Source organism: Notothenia rossii (assembly GCF_949606895.1).
Source record: "Notothenia rossii genome assembly, chromosome: 7".
In the NCBI taxonomy this organism is placed as follows: Eukaryota; Metazoa; Chordata; class Actinopteri; order Perciformes; family Nototheniidae; genus Notothenia; species Notothenia rossii.
Genome location: NC_136905.1, coordinates 59,539,796 through 59,560,397, shown reverse-complemented (window position 1 = coordinate 59,560,397; position 20,602 = coordinate 59,539,796). Strand labels below are relative to the sequence as shown.

Sequence of the window (20,602 nt, the reverse complement as noted above, 5' to 3'; positions counted from 1 at the left end):
TGAATGAAGTGGTCCAAACTTGTAAACACACACTACACTGAAAAACTAAGCCTCAAAAAACAAGAAAAATAAATAGTAAAATGAGTAATATATTACTTAAAATAAGAAAAATGGTCTGCCAACAGAACAAGAAAAATTCACTTGCCAAGACTTTCTTAAAACAAGTCAATAAATCTAGCCTAAAAAGATCTACAGATATCTTAAAACAAGTGTTTTTAAACCAAAATTAAGTACATTTGAATTGAAGCAAGGAATATCTTTAAGAATTATAATCTTATAAGGAAAATGTGCTTGAATTCAGCATATTCTACTGCTTTTGTCCCAAAATTCTATTTTATGTGAGGCAACATATCTTAAATCCAGTGCAGCTTCACTTTAAACAGGTACATTTGTCTAGATAAAGATAAGATTTAAGAATTATTTTCTTAATATGTAGAAAAATCTACTTAAATTCAGCATTTGGTGCTATTAAAGTATTCTTAAAAATAAGGCTAAATACCAAAAAACGTAGAGACAAAACCTTCAAAGATCTTTAATCCTATCAATATAAACTTTGACTGCTTGCATAAAGAAAAATATGAGTCTCAAATGATTTCTTTTAATGTTTTTATTGTTTTCAAACAGCGTAGTAAAGGTCAGTCATCAGATATGTCTTTAGAGAAAAAGAGAACATTATTTCACTGTAAAATGCAAAGCAAGTGAAATTCTCATGACACTTTTGACTCAGCGAATAATTTTGAATAGGACTACAAGTATGAGGGGCCGCTATGGCCATTATTCAGAAATACCGTTCACATACACATGTGAAACAGTCTCACACACACAACTAAAGACAACATCATTTACAAACATATGTAAAAATCTCTCATATACACATATGAAACGCTCTCACACACACATGAAATCCAAAGTTATTCACATATACACTGAAAAAAGGGGGACTGGCCATCTGTTGGATTTATCCAAGCCTATTGTGTGAATGTTATACAATTGCCTCATGTTCCGAAGCAAAATGTAATAGTATTGAGTAGAATCTACATTTTATGTGGAGAGTACAGATGGAGCACTGAATTTCAGACTCCAGCTTACAGCTTCCTGCCTACCACCTGCGAAAGACCAGTATAGAGGAATGTTAAGCCCTCCCACTATTTTCCAAGAGGGCGTTGCCAGATTTTCAATTTCAGGTTTTAACCAGGAGATGGCGCTTCATTCACAAATACAGAAAGACAAGTTTCATGGACTTTCAGTTGTGTTTTGAAGAGCATTTGAACACATCAATATTTATGATCAACTAAAGTATATCTAATCTTGTAATTCAATAATATATAGTCTTTATATATTAAATAATCATAATGTAAATGTTTACATTACACTTCTTTATTTGTTATGCTCATACTTTAACCTTTACAATCGTTTGCTTTAATATAAAGTATATTTTTGTGTTTACTTCCTCCTGCTCCCTTTCGGACACATACTGTATAATTTATTATTATTATTAATATGAAGATATTATTAAGATAAGATAAGATGTTACTTTATTGATTGAACATTTTAGTGTAGAATGTGCTGTCCCACGGTAATTCAGAAGGCTCACAGGTCACATTCCGACCATTATTTAAAACAATAGGTGCTTTCACACCTTCTACAGTTTGATTTGTATCGAGGGAGCTCTGTCAGTTTTGGAATTACCCATTTGCTTTCGGGGAGCCCTATTTTTCAGAGCACATCCTGCTACTAAATATGTCACACGCACGCTCTGTTGACTGGCGCAGCAGCGCGGATGCGATCAATTGCTATAAAAACACTCTTCTACTAATACAGACGGTGTCACTATGCCGGCGGATGTGGCCGTTGTTGAAGCCTCATCAGGCTCCGCATCGGCAGGACTCTCCCTCGGTGTGGAGCTGTCAAGCTCGACCCTAACGCCGCTTACAGCCGGCCAACTAAAAGTTGTTTTCCGTTCACGTTGTCATTTTTAGACTCCTTCGCTTCTTTGCTTGTGAATCCAAAAGCTGTGACGCTTGGCTGTTTTCGTTTTGCAGTATTTTTTTATTACAAAGCCAGAGTAAAAAAAATATCAATATGAACAATTCAAATACCGCGCCGGCATCACCGCCATAACCATAGCAACGTAAGTAAGAATGCAGCGCCGCCACGTACAGATGGCAACACCCAGACATATTCACAAATATAAAACAAATATTCAGAAACTGAAATGAACAATAACTATTATTTATTTCAAGAACTTTTACTTACAGAAACTCAACATTTCTAATCTGTGTGACACAAATATGCACGATTGTTTTGGGCTCCCCCTATTTATCTCAAAGTCAGCCTTCAGGGGAGCTCCCTCCCTCTTCGGGGGAGCCAAGCTCCCCCTAGCTCCCCCCCATTTTGAACAGTGTCTGTGGCTGAATGGCCAGCGATTAGGTGCGGCGCATTTATCATAGGTGATCAGAGCTAACTGCCTGCCGTCAGATTTCATTTAAAAAACAGATCTGATTTTAAGACTATTTCTGCGCTCATAAAGAATGATAAGAATAAGAATAATGCGTATTGAACTGGTTTCATTCATTAGTGAGTTTATTTAATACTAGAACCGCCAATCGGGTCAATTTGTATGATGTGTTGTTGTGTGTGTGCAATGTAACTTTTTTTCAATAAAAATATTAAAGTCTCCCAGTCCGTGACTTTTCCTGAAAGTGTGTTATGTAGCACCCTATGTTGTTAAAAACTGCATTCAAATATTGGGATTTGACGGGTTTAGGTAGGCCTATACAAAAACCTCTGGCGGTTCTAGTGTTAAGGTAATTAGGTACAGTAAAAGCCCTTTTTTATCAGTAACGAATTTAGCAGTTGAACATAAAAGTCAACTAACTGAGGGTCACTTGTAATTACAGTGTTGTGTCTAACTGTAAGCTTGTCACTCAGAGTAACCTACCGTTAATTTAGCTGCTGGAGAATTAAGATCAAGGGGGGAGGGGGGCAGAGAGCTGTGGTTGATGGGCCATTAGTTGTGTAAATACACAGCTGAGAGCTGCCATTTCATTCAGACTGTTTAAAAAACTGTAACAACGGACTATTTTTCTTAGCGGATGCATGTCAATTTAAATCAAGACATACAACTTTTTTTTAATCAATAAACAATTTTTCTAAATCCATAAAAGCATTTCAATTAATATTGGGAGTCATGTCGTTACTTTGTTGAGAATGTGGCCGTGTAATAAGCGGGATAATTTGCAGCGACTTGTTCCTTATGGGGAAAATAACACCCGTCATGTGTGTGTAGAGGTGTGTGTGGTTAAAACACTTTCATGAAGTGAAGGAATTTCCTTCTATATAACAGCTGTGGGCAGCAGTGAGTGTCACGGACATGAATTCATAGATCAAGGCAGACTGGTGCACACACTCTCCTGTCCTGCCAGGCGACACGCCCGTTCTAAGCCGTGTCCCTCACTCACATCCCAAGCATCCCCGAAAAGTGTATTATGTTGTTACATCTCAGATGTTATGTTTCAGTTGTGCTCTGTCTATGTTCAGTGATATAAACTTGTCACCTTTGGGCGAAATTCGCCGTTTTGAATCCAAAATAAGTCGTTTGTGTGATTCATGTAGATCTGCAATACAAATATTTTTGGGGTATGGGGGGGGCTGGGACCCGGAGTAATCTGCGGCCTTGAGCTGTTATGTGCCATCATGACACGCATGGTGTTTATATATTATAATGAAGTACGAGCTGTGTGCTCGAGTCTTCCTGCCTGTCGGCTCTGCTCATGGATGTATAATAAGGCTCTGCTGCTCCGACATGATGGTCTAGCTTCAGCAGCTACATTACCTACGGGTGCGTTCGTTAAGATTAACTGTGCGTCCGGAGTCACTGTGGCACAGACTGGACCGCTGGTGAACAGCTGTTAGAACGGGCCGTTCAGGTGTTCAGAGCAGAGCTCCCTGTCGGAGCGGCAGAGCGTGATGTGAACTGAAAAGTTTTTATGTGGCAATATTATTTAAGGAATCGTTGAGCTAGCTAGCTAGCATACATTGTCACTATCTGCTAACGTTAGCTTTAGCCTTCTATTTCTAATAGTTTTTTTCATAGGCTATAAACAGAGGTGGTATAAGTATATATATATTGTACTTGAGTAAAAGTAGAAATACTCAGATCTTGTACTTGAGTAAAAGTAGAAGTACTCAGGTCTTGTACTTGAATAAAAGTAGAAGTACTCAGGTCTTGTACTTGAATAAAAGTAGAAGCACACAGATCTTGTACTAGAGTAAAAGTAGAAGTACTCAAATCTTGTACTTGAGTAAAAGTAGAAGCACACAGATCTTGTACTAGAGTAAAAGTAGAAGTACTCAAATCTACTTGAGTAAAAGTAGAAGCACTCAGGTCTTGTACTTGAGTAAAAGTAGAAGCACACAGATCTTGTACTAGAGTAAAAGTAGAAGTACTCAGGTCTTGTACTTGAGAAAAAGTAGAAGTACTCAGATCTTGTACTTGAGTAAAAGTAATAGTCCCAGAGTGTAGGAATACTCTGTTACAGTAAAAGTCCTGCATTCAAAATGTTCCTCAAGTAAAAGTAGAAAAGTATTCTCATCAAAATATAGTGAAAGTAGCGACAGTAAAAGTAATCATTGTGCAGATTGTTCCATTTCAGAATAATAGATATGATATGTTTTATTATGATTGATCATGAAAGTGTTCTCAAAGCTGGTAAAGGTGCAGCTAGTTTGAATGACTTCGTATACTGCAGGGTAGCTTGTGGATTTACTCCAGGTGGAACTAAAGTCTGATTGAACACTTGATTATATTTCACTTAATTAATCCAGATCTGTGAAGTAACTAAAGGTATTAAATACATGTAGTGGAGTCAAAGTACACCATGTACCTCTGAACTGTAGTGGAGTAGAAGAACAAAGTAGCAAAACATTGAAATACTTAAATAAAGTACAAGTATCTCAAAATTGTGCCCAAGTATAGTACTTGTTGAGTTTATGAACTTAGTTACTTTACACCATGTGGCTATAAAGATAAAAAGACTTAAGCCTTGCACAGAGTCACGAAAATACATTTTCAAAATGCTCAACAGTGCTGCCAAAATTATAAACTGACTGCTACACAATTTAAAATAAATGTTTTTATATATTTCTATTAGATGTGACTCTTTGGCGTTTCTGTTATTATTAACACTGCTGCTTTAGTTGTTCAGACTGCTAAAATCCTCTGTCATTCCGTGGGGTGGGGGAGCCGGGGGCTCGGATCCTTGTCACCTTTTTCATACCTGATGAGTTTGCATCCCTGTATGTTAAAAAGCCTCAGTCACCTTAATTCATGTAATAAAAACATCTCAGGTCAGTAACACTCAAAGCTAAATGTGCAATACCATGTTCAGCTATGTTACTATTTATAATGTTATTGTTGTTACATCAGAAGATGTACATATTGAAATGATTTCTTAACTTACAGTAGGCTATTTTTTACAATGTGTGTTGGAAGGATTTATTAAATTACAATGAATATTGTCATTGTTGAAGGATTTTAGAGAAGGGTGAACTATAAGCCTGAATTACATAACATTTTATACCTAAAAACATAAAAGCCACAATAAATAAATCCCAATTATTCTAGTTATTTTTACCTCCCGTATTGCTTTCAACCCACCAGCTTTTATGGTGTTGTTACGTCACTAACTGTAAGCTTGTCACATACAGTCTATGGTCACTCAGAGTAACCTACTGTTAATTTAATTGCTGGAGAAGAAAGATCAGGGGGGGAGGGGGGGGAGAGAGCTGTGGTTGATGGGCCATTTGTTGTGTAAATACACAGCTGAGAGCTGCCGTTTCATTCAGACTGTTTAAAAAACTGTAACAACAGACTATTTTTCTTAGCGGATGCATGTCAATTTAAATCAATACAGACAACAATTTTTTAAATCAATAAAAACATTTTCTAAATCCATAAAAGCATTTCAATTAATATTGGGAGTCATGTCGTTACTTTTTTGAGAATGTGGCCATGTAATAAGCGGGATAATTTGCAGCGACTTGTTCCTTATGGGGAAAATAACACCCTTCATCCAGATGAGGATCCCTCCGCTACACTTTGGGATCCTGATCGACCGACGAAACTCCATTAAAATATACATATTTTTGGTGAATTACTGAGTTTAGGCACGTTAATAACGTTTTAATGAAGTTGAATACAGTATATTCATATGTGTCAGTGATTTCATGTCAATTCGGCGAACATAAACATAAATGATCGTGGTGAAGATGATGATTAAATTAGGATTAAAAATCGAGACCCGGGCTGCATTTCCTCCCGTTCGTTTTTTTCGAATAACAAAATTATTTTGTTAAATAACAACATGGTGATGTTTTGTAAATGATTACATGTCTCTTATTTAGCACAGAGTATGATATCCGTGACATATGGATCTTAACAAAGTTCCGGTGTACATCCAGCATACTGTATCTCACTTTATTTCACATGAGCTCCAGTGTGGAACCCCACTGCACCCCCTGGTGGATCAATGATCTATTGCAGCTGGCTTCATTATAATTACATTTATCTATCACGGGGGCGGTCTCCAGTCAAGCTGGAGGTTTTCCCTTGAGCAAGGGCAGATCACGTACCAATCACGGCCCTCGCGTTTCAAACTGTCTGAAATGAATCGCTACATCTTTATGTAATATAATGCATTGAAAGTCACCAACATAAGTTAATGAACTGTCATGAAGTTATTTGCTCTCGTGCTGTTGAATTACCATGTGCTACGTTTCCTCTGTGAAAATGTCGGGTGGGGCCCGCCGCAAGGTGTTGGTTCGTAGTTACTTAATGCTATCTGTTAATTTAGCCATTGTTAGCTAACGTCGCATTAGGATTAACGTTAACTTTCAAACGAAAGCTTTGGTCAACGAGCAGTACGAGTTTACATTACTGTCTTTTAATTAAGAGGCTGGGGCGCTCACTTTTTAACCAAGCCACGCTCCAAAGTTATGCTAAATGTTAGCAAGGGAAAAACGGCCATGCTTTTTTAATGTCAATGCTGTTGTTGCTGCTGCAGATTGCCGTCAGACGACCGTAGTGCCTCTGCTGTGGCTCAGGTTCTGTGGTGAGTATGTATTTTATCTGTAAATAACAGGATTAGAAGTGTGGGTATCGTTTATCAGAATTATGATACCAGTAGGCTACCCTTAAAACCTGATTGGGGTACTAACGGGGCTAACGGCTTAGCATGGTTAGCAGTCCGGTGCATCAGCTTTAGGGCATATATGTTTGTGCGTCATTCTAGGTGATACAGACGGGCTATATGCTCTAGTTACCAGAAGCACATGGCTAATTATTATGCAGCACATGGTTAATTATTATGCAGACTGACATCATCTGACTTTCCCAGTGCCCCATGTAGCAGTGATTATTATGATAAGGATAGGTATCCTTTGACTTGAGAAGTCGATACTACTTGGTACCAGATTATTTCGGTCGGTACCCAGCCGTATATATACATGTACATTTTCAGATGCATACATGTATATTGGCTATTTGTTGATCTGCTATAAAAAAGATTGGCATCATCCCTCAAAAAAACATAATCTGTTGACCTGTAGAGTCATAGCCGCGAGAAGTCATTTTACTTAGGGGGTGAGGCTAAAAGTGGGGAGAGATTTCAACAGTAACATGAACATAATAGTAACCAGCAAAAAATGTACACCATTCGCCAACAGGGGGTGCTGCAGCACCTCCAGAACCCCTACTTCCCGTATGTGTAGAGTATTTACAATTTTTGTTTATAGAAATACTGTTTTGCATTGTATAAGTGTTTTTTGTGTTGCTCTTTGTTGCAGCAGATTGAAACGCGAACTCTGTGCGTGTCTGGAGTCGGCGCTTTTACTGTGGGCTCAAATTGATGTGGTGAGAATACAATTGTATTTTGGTTTAACCCTGTCCCACTCGGTGTGATTGGCCATTGTGTGATGTGTCACACTTTTTGAAATGCTTTTTATAAACAGTGTCACTACTGTTACTTAGACCTTCCCCATTTTATTATTGATTGATGTTTGTTATTTCATTTTGAAAGCTTGTCTTACATTTTTATCAGAATTTTCTCATTAGACATTTATCCTTCTTTGTTTCCATTTGTCTTTTGCAGTGAATGGTGCTGCAAGTTTGCCAGAATGTTGCTGTGAATGTGGCGTTGTAAGGCCTGCCCCTCAGTTTTACCAAGTAGGTCCCAAATATTAAAACATTATCGAGTGAAACATAGATATTATGGGAATAATAATCGTTTTCCTTGTGTATATGTAAGCTGCCCCTGCACTTTTAAAACATGGAATGCGCTTTTAATTCATTTGAATAGATTTCATGTGACTAAAACCAGTCATCAATCCAAGAGCTGTATATTTAGGTGCCAGTTATGTCCTTGTAAGGATCTTGTCTCGGAAAGTTATTACTGGGCTCACATTAATGCACACCTTAACAAAAATGAGGTTGTAACTTGCATGTTTTTAGATTGCAACTTTCAAACAAATATCTACGGAACATTTAAATCCCACTGGAGAAGAAAACATACTTATTATTCAGTTACAGATTTTAAACCAGAAATTGTGACATCAACCACCTTTGTTTCTCTGGAATCTACGCAAAATACTTCAGATGATGAAATAGGTGAGGCATACTCTGATGCACAACCAGATTGCAGTGTTTATGCCCCGAATGACCTTCCAAATGTAATTGAACAAACTTTTGCAGCAGCTTTGTTAAAGTTGGAACATTTAACCCATGTACCAAGCACAGCAATCAATGATGTTTTGCTAGAGCTTCACCACTTAACTAGCTCTCTCTCGAGTTCCCACACTGATGGCGTTCTAGTTGATATTTTTCAGAAGCACAAACTCCAGGTTGACAGAGCTATCATAGAGGAAATAACCACTTCTCTGTGCACTGGGAATCCTATAAATAAAGCCATAGAGAAGGGTGGTCCTTTGAGTTCTACATATCAACGTAAGCAGTATTACAAGGCAAACTTTAATATTGTTGAACCAGTTGAATGTATTTTGGATGCTAAAGAGAAGAAAACCTTCCAGTATGTCCCCATTCTTGAATCTCTACAGGTGCTGTTGAATAGGAAAGATATTGTGGACAAGTTAGTTTGTAGTCACGAAACGCAAAGGGAAACAGAGACAGCAAAATTAATTGTGTACAAGTGTTTCAGGGATGGTCTGCATTGTAAGCAAAACAGTTTATTGTCAGGTCAAGAGTTAAGGGTATCTATTGCTTTGTATGTTGATGACTTCGAGGTCTGTAATCCTCTTGGCACCTCCCGTAAAACCCACAAACTTTGTGCTGTGTACTGGGTGCTGAGTAACCTACCCCCAGGGTCTCATTCCTCTTTGTCCTCCATTTACTTAGCCATTTTGTGCAAAACAGACAATGTTAAGACCTATGGCTATGACAAGGTTTTAGAGCCACTTTTACATGATCTCAGGTCTTTGGAAGTTGATGGAATTGTTGTCCCACAACTGGGAACATCGCTGAAAGGTACAGTTCAAACTATTGCTGCAGACAATTTAGGAGCTCATGGATTAGCGGGTTTTGTTGAGAATTTTTCAGGCACCTATTTTTGTGGTTTTTGTACTGCAACAGCTTCAGACATTGCATCAAATGAGGTTAGAGCAGGAACTTTCAGCCTCAAAACAAAAGAAATACATGAAACTTATGTCAGAACAGCCCTAGATAGTGGCAGCAGCTGTTTTGGAGTTAAAAGAGCTTGTCCTTTGACTAAAGCACTTTCTCATTTTAATGTCATCAGTGGCTACCCTCCTGACATTGCACACAATCTCTTTGAAGGCATTGGGCCTGTTGAAATAGCACATTGTCTAACATTTATAATCTCAAAGAAGTACATAACCTTGGAAGATATTAACAATTCCATTCTACATTTCCCATACAAGTGGACAGACAAAACAAATAAGCCTCATATTTTGCCACAAAATCTCTCACACAGGAAAACCATAGGTGGTAATGCCCATGAAAACTGGTACTTGTTAAGATTGCTCACATTTATAATTGGGCCTAAGATTCCTGAGCATGATCCAGCATGGCAGGTCTTGTTGGACCTAAAACAGATTGTTGAGCTTGTGGTTGCCCCAGTTCACAACGACGAGTCTATTGCATACCTTGAGAGCAAAATTTCAGACCATAGACAAAGGTATCAAGAGGATTCTCCTAACAATAGACTGCGTCCCAAACACCACTACATAGAACATTACCCACAACTAATAAGGTTTTTTGGGCCTCTTGTGGGACTATGAGGTTTGAGGCAAAGCAGTTTCTTTAAAAACATAATCAAACACACCAGTTGCTTTAAAAACGTGCCCCTATCTCTGGCTGTAAAACATCAGTTTATGATTGGCTACCACTTGTCGTCTCCAAGTATTGATAAACAAATGCTGGATGTCTCAGATGTATCTTCTGTCCCCTTAGATGTTTTGAAGGAGGAGCTAGTTCAAGCTTTTAAACAGAAATATCCTGACATATCTGAAATACACCTTGCAAAAAATGTTTGGAGCAAGGGAATAAACTACAGGACAGGTATGGTAGTTGTCCATGGGTCTGAAGGTGGCTTGCCCGAATTTGGGGAAATCCATCAAATATGCATTTAGCATCAGAGAGTGTTTTTTGTCTTGAAACTGCTGTGTGGATGGTATAGTGAGCACTAGAGAGCCTTTGAGGTGACTCCATCTCCGTCACGAGAACTTGCTCTTGTGGAAGTCTGTGAACTGGTCGATGAGTATCCCTTGGCCGCCTATCTGGTTGGATGTGTGCGGATGGTGACCTTGAAGAGATCAATCTGTGTCTGAGGTAAAGCAACAAATTAAACACTGCTTGGGCAGGTACAGACTAAAGTACAGAGGATAGGTACCGTTGGGTACTGGTATTGGTTCAAACACATATATATATAAACAATAGATGGCTCATGGGAGATTTTCCAGCGTAGCTCACCGGCCGCCATCTTGCTGCAGTCACCAGCTACTGTTGTAAGGTGAGTGATCTGCACAAAAATACTCTTAACTCGCTGAAATCTTGACTGATTTACAAACGGTTTGGTTTATTATAAACGTTATTAGCATGGCTATGATACAGGAGACAAGACATGTTGAAAAAAAATTCATGATTATAATTATAAGTATGCAGTATCATAACTACATCTTTGATGTTTATAACAAACCAAACCGTTTGAAAATTGAGCAAACTATGGTTATTTAAATAGTAAACCATAATGTCATGAATGAGCGCGCTGACTGCAGCAAGATGGCGGACATGTGGCAACGTTGGTCTCCATTGGCCAGCAGCGTGGGTGAGCCATCTATTGTTTATATCTATGGGTTCAAATGTGAACAGTACCCAACCCAATAACATTGTTATTGTTCTTCACAATGAACCCTTTTAAAAAATGACAAGCATTCACTCTTCTACCAAGCCCCATGTACTTGAAATAAAACTAATTCTAAACCTTTTGTTTATTTACTCTCTTTCCTAACAGACGGTGAAGAAAGACCATGATGACATCAGCTGTTCTCAGAGTAATCCTAGGGGCTGACAGCTGTCAGAGGGTGGTGATTTCTGCTGGCCTGCCTTCAACTGTGAATGAACTGGAGAATGAGATAAAGACTCAGTGTAATGTAAAGGAACCCTTTCGGCTGCAGTTCATGGACACGCTTTTTGGCAATGAATTTATGAACTTAACTTCCATGGGAGAAATACAAGACAAAGCTACAGTCAAGGTCATATACACATCATGCAGACCTCTCAATGCTGATGCAGATAAATGTGTGGACAGTTGCTCCTTTCCACCAACCAGTCATCCTGATGACACCACATCTTCTCTAGGCGACAGCACCGGGATTCTCACATCTCCAGAGTCCACTTCTTCACGGTCTTCATGGCCAGGTGTGTTCCATGTTCCCTGTTTTTCGTATGATGCAGAGATTAAGCTTGAGAAGGCCCACAGAGTTCTCAGAGAAGGGACACTGTTGATCCCTGATTCAAAGCTCAAGTCTGATATACTAGAGGGGTTGATTCAGGAGGTAGTTAAGCACAAAGTCTACGCCACGGACAGGGAGTTTGACCAAGTTGCAGAGGCGCTCGTCATGAAGCATCCATGTTTACAAGAAAAAGGCTCAGCCTCTGGCAATGGGGGATGGATGACTAGTCTCAAATACAAGTTGTCCAACTACCGCACACATCTCCGGAAATTGGGATGTCCTGAAGTATGTGTAAATACTTTGAAACATAAACCAGAAAGGAAACGTTCTCCTGCTTTTAAAGTTAAGAAACCAAAGAGGGGTGAAGTGAACTACTGCCCTGACTTTCCACTTGGAGAATGCGCCCAGTCCTTGGAGAAGATGAGGGTTGAACTCCTTTCAGATTACAAGAAGCGTAATAACAGAGAGACAGTTAGGGCTAAAATGGAGAAAACATTTGCATTGAGAAGACAAGAAGTCATTAGTGATGTTCAGGGCTCGAGCTTAAGGACGTCCCGTCGTCGAAAAAAATTGTGTCAGGGAGGATAAAAAATAATTTTGGGACGAATTTGGGACGAGAGTTAAAATAAAAATACCCTGCTAACTCTACTACAAACGGCGATGAAAATGAAATCGACTGCACGTTGTGTGTAGCACACAATTATTAAACCTCCTTGTCAACATAAACACACAAAACATTTAGCAACCCGCGAAACACACACACACACACTCACACACACACACACACACAGACAGACAGACAGACAGACAGACAGACAGACACACACACACACACACATACGTAAACTGTGCCCATGTGCTGTCAGCCAGCCGCACAGCTGGCTGTGCCCGCGAATTCCTGGCCCCGCAAATTCGCGGGTCTATCTACAGTAGGCTATGTACTGAGTGTGTTTATTTCGCGGGTTGAGTGATGTAAAATGACAATGGTATCCCGTGGAGGAATTCTGAAATGTTTTACCGTTACATCACAAAAACGCACAGCAGAACCAGACCCTGGAGCGCCGGCCTCTTTATTTACTTACTCCACTTCATCCCCTATGGGTAATAAGGCTGAGATGAGAACCCTCCATCGTATTTAGTCCTTAGCAATATGCTGCGCCTCTCCTCATGTATGGATGGGTACCGAGCCCCGGTATTAAACGGGCTCCGCCCGGGCCGGAATGATTAAAGACAGTGGTAACGTTAAGCTCCGACGTTATCTGACTTTTTATCGGTACTGGAGACATTTAAAAAATATATGTCATATGTAGTCTTGCTACATAAACATTATATCGCAGTTTTAGTTTATCCAACTCCGTTTCTAATATGCAATAAGACTACAACATGCGTCTATGATGTATTTTCGAGCTTTCCAATCCAGACGAGATCTCTGTGTGCGAGGTGGCGGGGCAGTTTGTAAAGGTCTCCTGACTGTGTTACAGACTGTCCTTCTGGTTAGTGGTTACTCTGGGTTCTGTCTTAAGGACAAAGTGTTGGATTTTTTTTGATAATTGGATGGGACTTGATTTGATTCAATATTAGTAATTTTCTCGTTTGTGTGTTTGTTTAAATATATTTGGCCTTTGTCATGTGATTGACTGATTTACTCAAATAAAAAGGTTGATGAATTATCATCTAATGATTTGTATGATGTTTTATTTATGTTAAAGGTCACTTTGAATGATTTTAACTAATGATAAGTAGTAGAAAAACTAATATTTTAAATTCGGGACGGTCCACATTAATTTCGGGACGGCTTAGATTGTATTTCGGGACGGTTCCGGGAGGATGGTGAAAAAAGTTAGTCGAGAGCCCTGGTGATGTTCCCATGACCAGTGATGTACAAGAGAGATGGCCAGCTCTCTTTGGTGTAATGGAGGTGAGTACAAAGATAATGGTGTAACTTTTTGTGCTGTAGATGGTATATGCAACTGTTAGAGTAAAGCTTGGCCCCATTACGATGTTGTTCAGAAGTAGGTGCAAATGAATGCTGGATGTTGAAAAGCTGATGCTTCACTGCATTGCTGGCTTAAATGTGTAAGAAGAAGGTGAAGTAGTAGGAATATTTGAAAAAGTGGGAACATGATTGAAGCAGATGAGTAGGGCTTGAGTTTAAGGATGTCCGTCATCCCGGGGGCCGAAAAAAATAGGATTGAGGAGGAGGAACATTTATTTAGCGAGGAATTTGGGCCTCGAGTTAAAAGGAAAAATACCGTGATAACGTCATAAATTAAAATGACTGCAAGTTTTGTTTAGCACAAGTTCTTATTAAACCTCCTTGAGAACAGAAACACACAGCACATACTGCTGGTGTCATGTCCCTACTGGTTTTCAGACTAACTGGTTTCCACATGTTGTGTTTACCGGACACAACAGTTGTGGTCTGCCTCTGTCATCAGATTCGTCACACATTCACAAACATATTATTGGCGATTTTTAGGTCCAAATCTCGTATCTACTGTAACGAATATGATTGTATAAGTTAGCACTACATCAAAGCCGCCTAAAAAAATAAGTTTGTCTAAAATATATCAGATCGCGTCGAGCTGGATTACATCTCGGTAGAGCAAAATGCTTTCAGCATTCACACCCAATATTCCATAGCAGAAATCAAATGCTGAGCAAACATGCATAGTGCATACAGTTATGTGATTGGCAGCTGTAAGTTTAATGAAACAAATGTGTGTATGTCAGTGGGCCATGTTGTTAAAAAATAGTTTCATTTTGTTTCAGGTTAACGCAGAGTTCAAGCGGATTACAACTATGGCTCTACAGTCAAGGTTCCTGTCACAGCTTGACCTACACTCCGCAAGTCTGCTGAGGGTGTTCTCGAAAAAATCGGGGCAGCAGGGCAAGAAGTTAAAAGACATGGCTGCCATGATGACGGTAAGAACTTTTTAACTGTGTGTATATATGTGTGTGTGTATATATATATAATATTTCCTTTTTGGCATTAGGTCAGTCTAAAATCAATTACAATGGTAAATTATCCCAAAATGTGACCACTCCATAGGTTCAATTTGATTAAAATGTCCCTATATTCTTTGTTTTAATCCTTAAGGAAGACATTGATGCTGGCAGGGAGTGCCTCATTAAAGGACTCTGCATCTACCTCAATGAGGATCCTTAGGATCTGGTGAAGGAGTACATGGTGAGTGTGTGCTAAAGTAGTAGGCCACATAAAAAAAAAAGTTAGTTTGAACATGTTTTTAAGAAGAAATATAGCCTCAGTTAAAAGAACCTCATTTGACCAGATATACCAGACCATATTACCAGGCATGTTACATAGCTGTCTTCCTGAAATTGATATTATAATTGGTTTTGTTAGAATTAACATGGTCTATCATGATTTGTGTTCTTCTGATTCCAGAGACACATTCAAATACTAATGCAATAGTCTTAAGGACAGCTCTATCCTCCTCAGGCTGCAGAATCTTCCACCTGTGGGGCTTATATTACATTACATAGGGTGAATTATGAATCAGGAGTAGTACCTAATGCTTTGCTCATTAGTCTCCAGCATTTGGTGTCATTTCATTTCACCTGTTTATTCTCTCCAACCTTCTCCTCTTTTTAAAGTCTCTGATATATATATTACCAATAATAATTACCATTCACTCAATTTAATGTACAACCTACAATCTGTTAGCCAGGCTGGTGAAACCCACAGGTGAAAACAAACCAGGTATTCTTCTTCGCAAGCATTGTGCTAATTAGTGTAGTGCCACAGTAGAGTCTACCAGTATTGTCAAATAAGCAAATTGTGTCTTAATGAGGTCCGAGTAAAAAAAAGTCTTATCCTTAAAGAAATAATTTGTCTTCCACCAGGACATGACTGAGGCCAACACACTACGTGAGGTAGAAGAAACAACAGTGGGGATCTATGTTGCCAGAGAGACTCCCAGCAGTGACTATTCTGATGTCGGAGTAATCCTCGAGGGTGTGCTGGTGCTTCAGGATCTGGAGAATGTGGCTCTTGCAGCTGTAATGCTGTTTGGACTCATGTATGCCCTAAACATGAATTACCCGTTGAAGCTCCGCAACACCTTAGAAGTTATTCAGAAGCTTATAATGGAGGTGGATGCATCTGACCTTTCAAGAAAGGCCCAAAACTTGAAGAGGAAAATGCACGAGTGAAGAGAGCTCACTGCCCATGTTCACTGTCCATGTTCACGGCTCGCTGTTCCTACACTGTTCTTGTAGTTGAGATGCAGAGTCTACATTCCTGGACTGAGTGGTGTGGCTGGTTCTCCCACCACCGCAGTTATTGATGCCTTATAAAAAGCAGGGGACGCTTTATTTATATATATATATATATTGTTTTTTTGTTTACGTTGTTATTGTTGTAACGAAATTGCTAAACGATATGTAAGGTCCTTTTTAATATTTGTACTTCTCAAATTGGAGATTAGTTTTGGAAAGACTTGAGTGATTATTTAATCTCCAGGTTCTTGAATAAAGGTCTTGAAACAAAACTTTCTAATCGTTTTCAATGCAAAAAAAGTGGGTTATGTTTACTTTTAAAATCTGTTTCATATTTACATTAAATTATATTTATAAATATAATGTATTACAACAAAAATTACAATTCTGAAAACATGTAATAGACATGGGAATATTAAAATAACAAATATTGCTAGAGTTATGTGATCAAATAGTGTTGGAATAAAAGGGATTGAATTGTGTTTGAATAAAGTGATCAAATTGGGTTGGAGTAAAACGATGAAAGTGTTTAATTTACTCTATTCAAACACATTTCAATAACTTTGAATCAACACAAAGTACTTGCGTTGATTGGACATAAATCGTTTGTGTTGATTTAAAACAATTCTATAGGTTGCTGCCAAAGCAAATTATTTGTGTGCAACAAATGTCCACAATTGAATTGAGTAAATCCAATGCGTTCTTTTTTTTTTTTTTTCACACACACACACACACACACACACACACACACACACACACACACACACACACACACACACACACACACACACACACACACACACACACACACACACACACACACACACACACACACACACACACACACACACACACACACACACACACACACACACACACACACACACACACACACACACACACACACACACACACACACACACACACACACACACACACGTGTGTTTTATATGTGTGTGAGAGCATTTCAGGTGTGTGTGTGTGAGTGCGTATCACATGTGTATATGAGAGCGTTTGACATGTATATGTGAACGACTTTGGATTTCATGTGTGTGCGAGCGTTTCATATGTGTATATGAGAGATTTTTACATATGTTTGTAAATTATTTTGGTTTTAGTTGTGTGTGTGAGTGTTTCACATGTGTATGTGAACGGTATTTCTGAATAATGTCCCTAGCGGCCCCTCATATATATAAGTGCCCTAATCACTAATCACTTGAACTTGTTCCAGTCAGCCATAGCCTTTTTGTATGAAGTAGTCATGTCACAGTCGTGAATGGCGTCCAAGAGGACTTCTGTCTGCACCACAGACAGAAGTGTTGCAATGCACTTAGGATAGGTGAGGTGTAAGGTGTAATAACATGCTATGAGATACATCACGCTTTCATGAATGTCCTTTTTTGGGAAGGTGAGCATGGGCATGGTTCCAATGGCCAGTATACAGTTGGTTTCGCAGATGATGACAACAGGGCTGGAGAGTGGTCGTGTCTGAAGAAAGGTGTTGGGGTCTTCTGCAGACTGACACAAAAACAGACAAAGAAATCATCACAAAAAGCCAAACAAATATGATCACAACATTTCACTCTTTGTGTCGACATGAGAAAATTCTTATAAATGTTCTTACCTCAAGGACGTGGAGCACAGCCTCACTTGCATGCCTTAACTTCTTGGGTGGGGCCATAGGTGATGGGAACATCTCTGGTAAAGCCTTCATCATGGCAATTGAGTGCTTTACTGTTGAAAAAAAAGAAGTTTCATTCCGTTTCCTGCAGTCAGTTAATAAACAGACATGGTCAGAGATAATAATCACCTTTGTCAAGCTGCGGAGGCCTCATGAGCTTTTTGAAAACTCCATAAAACTGTGCCCTCTCACAAAAGGTCCCCCACCGGGTCTTAAGTTCCATTAAGAAGTGGGAGTTGCCTTGATTGAGGACCCGCCGTAGTTCATCCATTAGCTAAGACAACGAGAGAGAAAATATATAAAAGAAACTTTCAAATCTACATTCCAAGGGTTAGTAATTAGTCTCATAATTGAATTTACAAAAAAAGATTCATATGTGTATAATGTGATTGAAATGGTCACATATGTCTGATGCACACACTATTTTTAAATACGTATTGTGGACCAATACTACTAACAAAATAATGTTGTGTGTATCAGAAGCACATTTGTGAAATGTGTTCTTTTTAAATAAGTGGAGGGTTTTTATATATCTATTCAGAATAAATATGTTTATTCACTCAGCATATTTGAGTCATTTATTTATGAATAATGAGACAGATCTGATTTAATTGTCATACCATTTCTCATTTCAAATTTGGTCTAACGTTAACCGAATTAGGAAGCATAGTTGTACATAAAACGAAAAAATGTGCTTACATGATCCAGTTCTCCAAAGCAAGGATAAGCTTTAAGAATTTTGGAAGGCCTGTCCTGCTCCTTTGTAACATCAGAGTCAATGAAGGCCCTTCTCGCTTGGATTTCGAGGTCCAGGAGCTGAGCAACATCCATCGTGTTTGGTCTGGCCTTGTTTTTATACTTCGCCTGTAGAGTCTTATAGTGTCTCGCCTGGGTCTGTGGGCTCTCAGTTTCTGATGCTAGAAAACATAAACCCCACTATTTTAATTTCTGATGTTAAAGTTTAAATGAGACATTAACACACAGCCATAGTGACTAGGGCTGTGCAATTTAATCGATCCTGCGATATATATCGATATTTTGTTTCCCGAGAAAGTATCGATATTTCAGCCGCGGGTATCGATACATTAACTCCCATTCAAATCCCCCGTGTTCCGCCTGGCACTCTGCTCGCTGCCCATTCCCCCCCGTTCGCTTTGCATGAAGAGCGATTACGTCAGCCAGCCGGAACTAGTGTCGCTGTAGAGCATTTCTAGATACACAGACGCCGGTGTCTTCTTCTCGCAGAGAGTGCGAAGCGGTTCAGGAGAATGGCGGCAAACATTAACCACACTGGAGAGGGTCTTCTCTACCGCCGGAGATATCGGCCCAATCCCAAACCACTCCCTCGACGGAGTGAACTCCGTCTGTAGCCACACTCGCAGCTCAAAGCTTGCTGGAGAGGTGCAGCATAAAATACACAATTACATTACCTTTTAATGCTGCAGTTGCTATAGCATCCATGTCCGGATATGTGATATCTCTTCCATTTTCATGCATGGCGTAGTTAAATGTGAAATCACGGAGGTTCACTCTTCTGCCTGAAGGAAAGCTAGCCAGCAACCCTGAAGCTAGGACTGCACCTGACCTAACACACGCCCTTAACGGACCCTTTTCGCGGTTCCCATTGGAAGGTGCCATTTCTTTAAAAAAAGAGGGGTGACAGAGATATTGTATATGTTGCAAATATTAGGAATATTAATAACTGATGCAGTCATAGGTAACATTTCAAACATCTGTTTCGAGATGCACATCATTCCACAAGTTATTCCCAGGCATTTTTATGATGTGTATATATATATAGGAACATGACTCACCGGTCTCCCCCATAAAGCTAGAGAATGTGATAAACCCACTTCATTAGTTATTTTCCAGGGCTAACACATGACATGCGAGATTCGGAGGAGATTTGCGGAGATCCGAATGTCACGTTTTTAGTTTTGTATGTCTAGGTTTTGAAGGATTATTTGAATTATTTGAAGTATTAAAGTACCGTGTTATGGCAGGAAAGTTTAATCTAGTATATTCATTTTAAAGTCACCTTATATATATTCATGTGTGTTAAATTTGAAGGGACAAAGTATATTTTCCCTCCCCAATATATTGAGGTGAAGTCTTTGTGTTTAGAAAGGGATGTGAGCAGGGGACATCCTTATTTGGGGATAGCTCCAAAACGCTGGAATGTTTCCCTCATAAAAGAAGAAGGTGCGTTACACATGCTTAGGGCAAATGTGTGTGTTTTCATTGCAGTAAATATATGTGCTGCGTGATTACTGTTCAACTATACCTCTGTTTTTATTCTTTCATGTGTGGTTACTAAATGGCTACAAACGTTGTGGAGAAATTAGCTTAAACATGTTTTATTACTCTATATGAAATGGAAGCAGCCTTTATGACAGGGACGAGAGAGCTGGGGGAGGGGACATTCTTCTTAAGATTTTCAGCATGTCAATTATCAGGGAAATCTACTTGTTTTAAATAGAGGTGTGTTGTTAATTACTTTGTATTAATAATAACAGTAAAGGAAGCTGGAAATATACAATGTGAAACCTTTTATTTGAAGTAAAGATGTGAACAATAGCTCAAACAAATGGAAAGGCTGCAGGTAGGCCTGTCGCGATAATCGACAAATTGACTTATCGTACTATAAATAATAATGGACTCGATAACTTTTCTGAGCTCGATAAATGGCCGTTT

General features: G+C 39.1%; 2 protein-coding genes across 3 annotated transcripts; one reads left to right on the top strand and one right to left on the bottom strand.

The window, feature by feature from the left end:
* The first annotated feature begins 367 nt into the window (after nucleotides 1-367).
* Nucleotides 368-16,792, top strand: LOC307013284 (uncharacterized protein). 2 transcript variants are annotated; one of them, XM_079640613.1, is made up of 5 exons: nucleotides 368-7,912; nucleotides 8,151-10,861; nucleotides 11,544-11,950; nucleotides 14,758-15,175; nucleotides 15,853-16,792. In XM_079640613.1, the coding sequence occupies exon 2, from the start codon at nucleotides 8,188-8,190 to the stop codon at nucleotides 10,309-10,311; it is 2,124 nt and encodes a 707-aa protein (XP_079496739.1). In that variant the 5' UTR covers nucleotides 368-7,912; nucleotides 8,151-8,187; the 3' UTR covers nucleotides 10,312-10,861; nucleotides 11,544-11,950; nucleotides 14,758-15,175; nucleotides 15,853-16,792. The 2 variants fall into 2 exon arrangements, with proteins under 2 accessions (XP_079496739.1, XP_079496738.1); XM_079640612.1 differs by having other exon boundaries at nucleotides 14,758-16,792.
* A 135-nt stretch (nucleotides 16,793-16,927) lies between these two features.
* On the bottom strand, nucleotides 16,928-19,471 carry LOC307013285 (uncharacterized protein). Its single transcript, XM_079640614.1, has 5 exons — nucleotides 19,339-19,471; nucleotides 18,608-18,825; nucleotides 18,038-18,182; nucleotides 17,852-17,961; nucleotides 16,928-17,745 (listed from the first exon to the last, which is right to left on the bottom strand). The coding sequence occupies exons 1-5, from the start codon at nucleotides 19,403-19,405 to the stop codon at nucleotides 17,440-17,442; spliced, it is 846 nt and encodes a 281-aa protein (XP_079496740.1). The 5' UTR covers nucleotides 19,406-19,471; the 3' UTR covers nucleotides 16,928-17,439.
* Nucleotides 19,472-20,602: the final 1,131 nt, after the last annotated feature.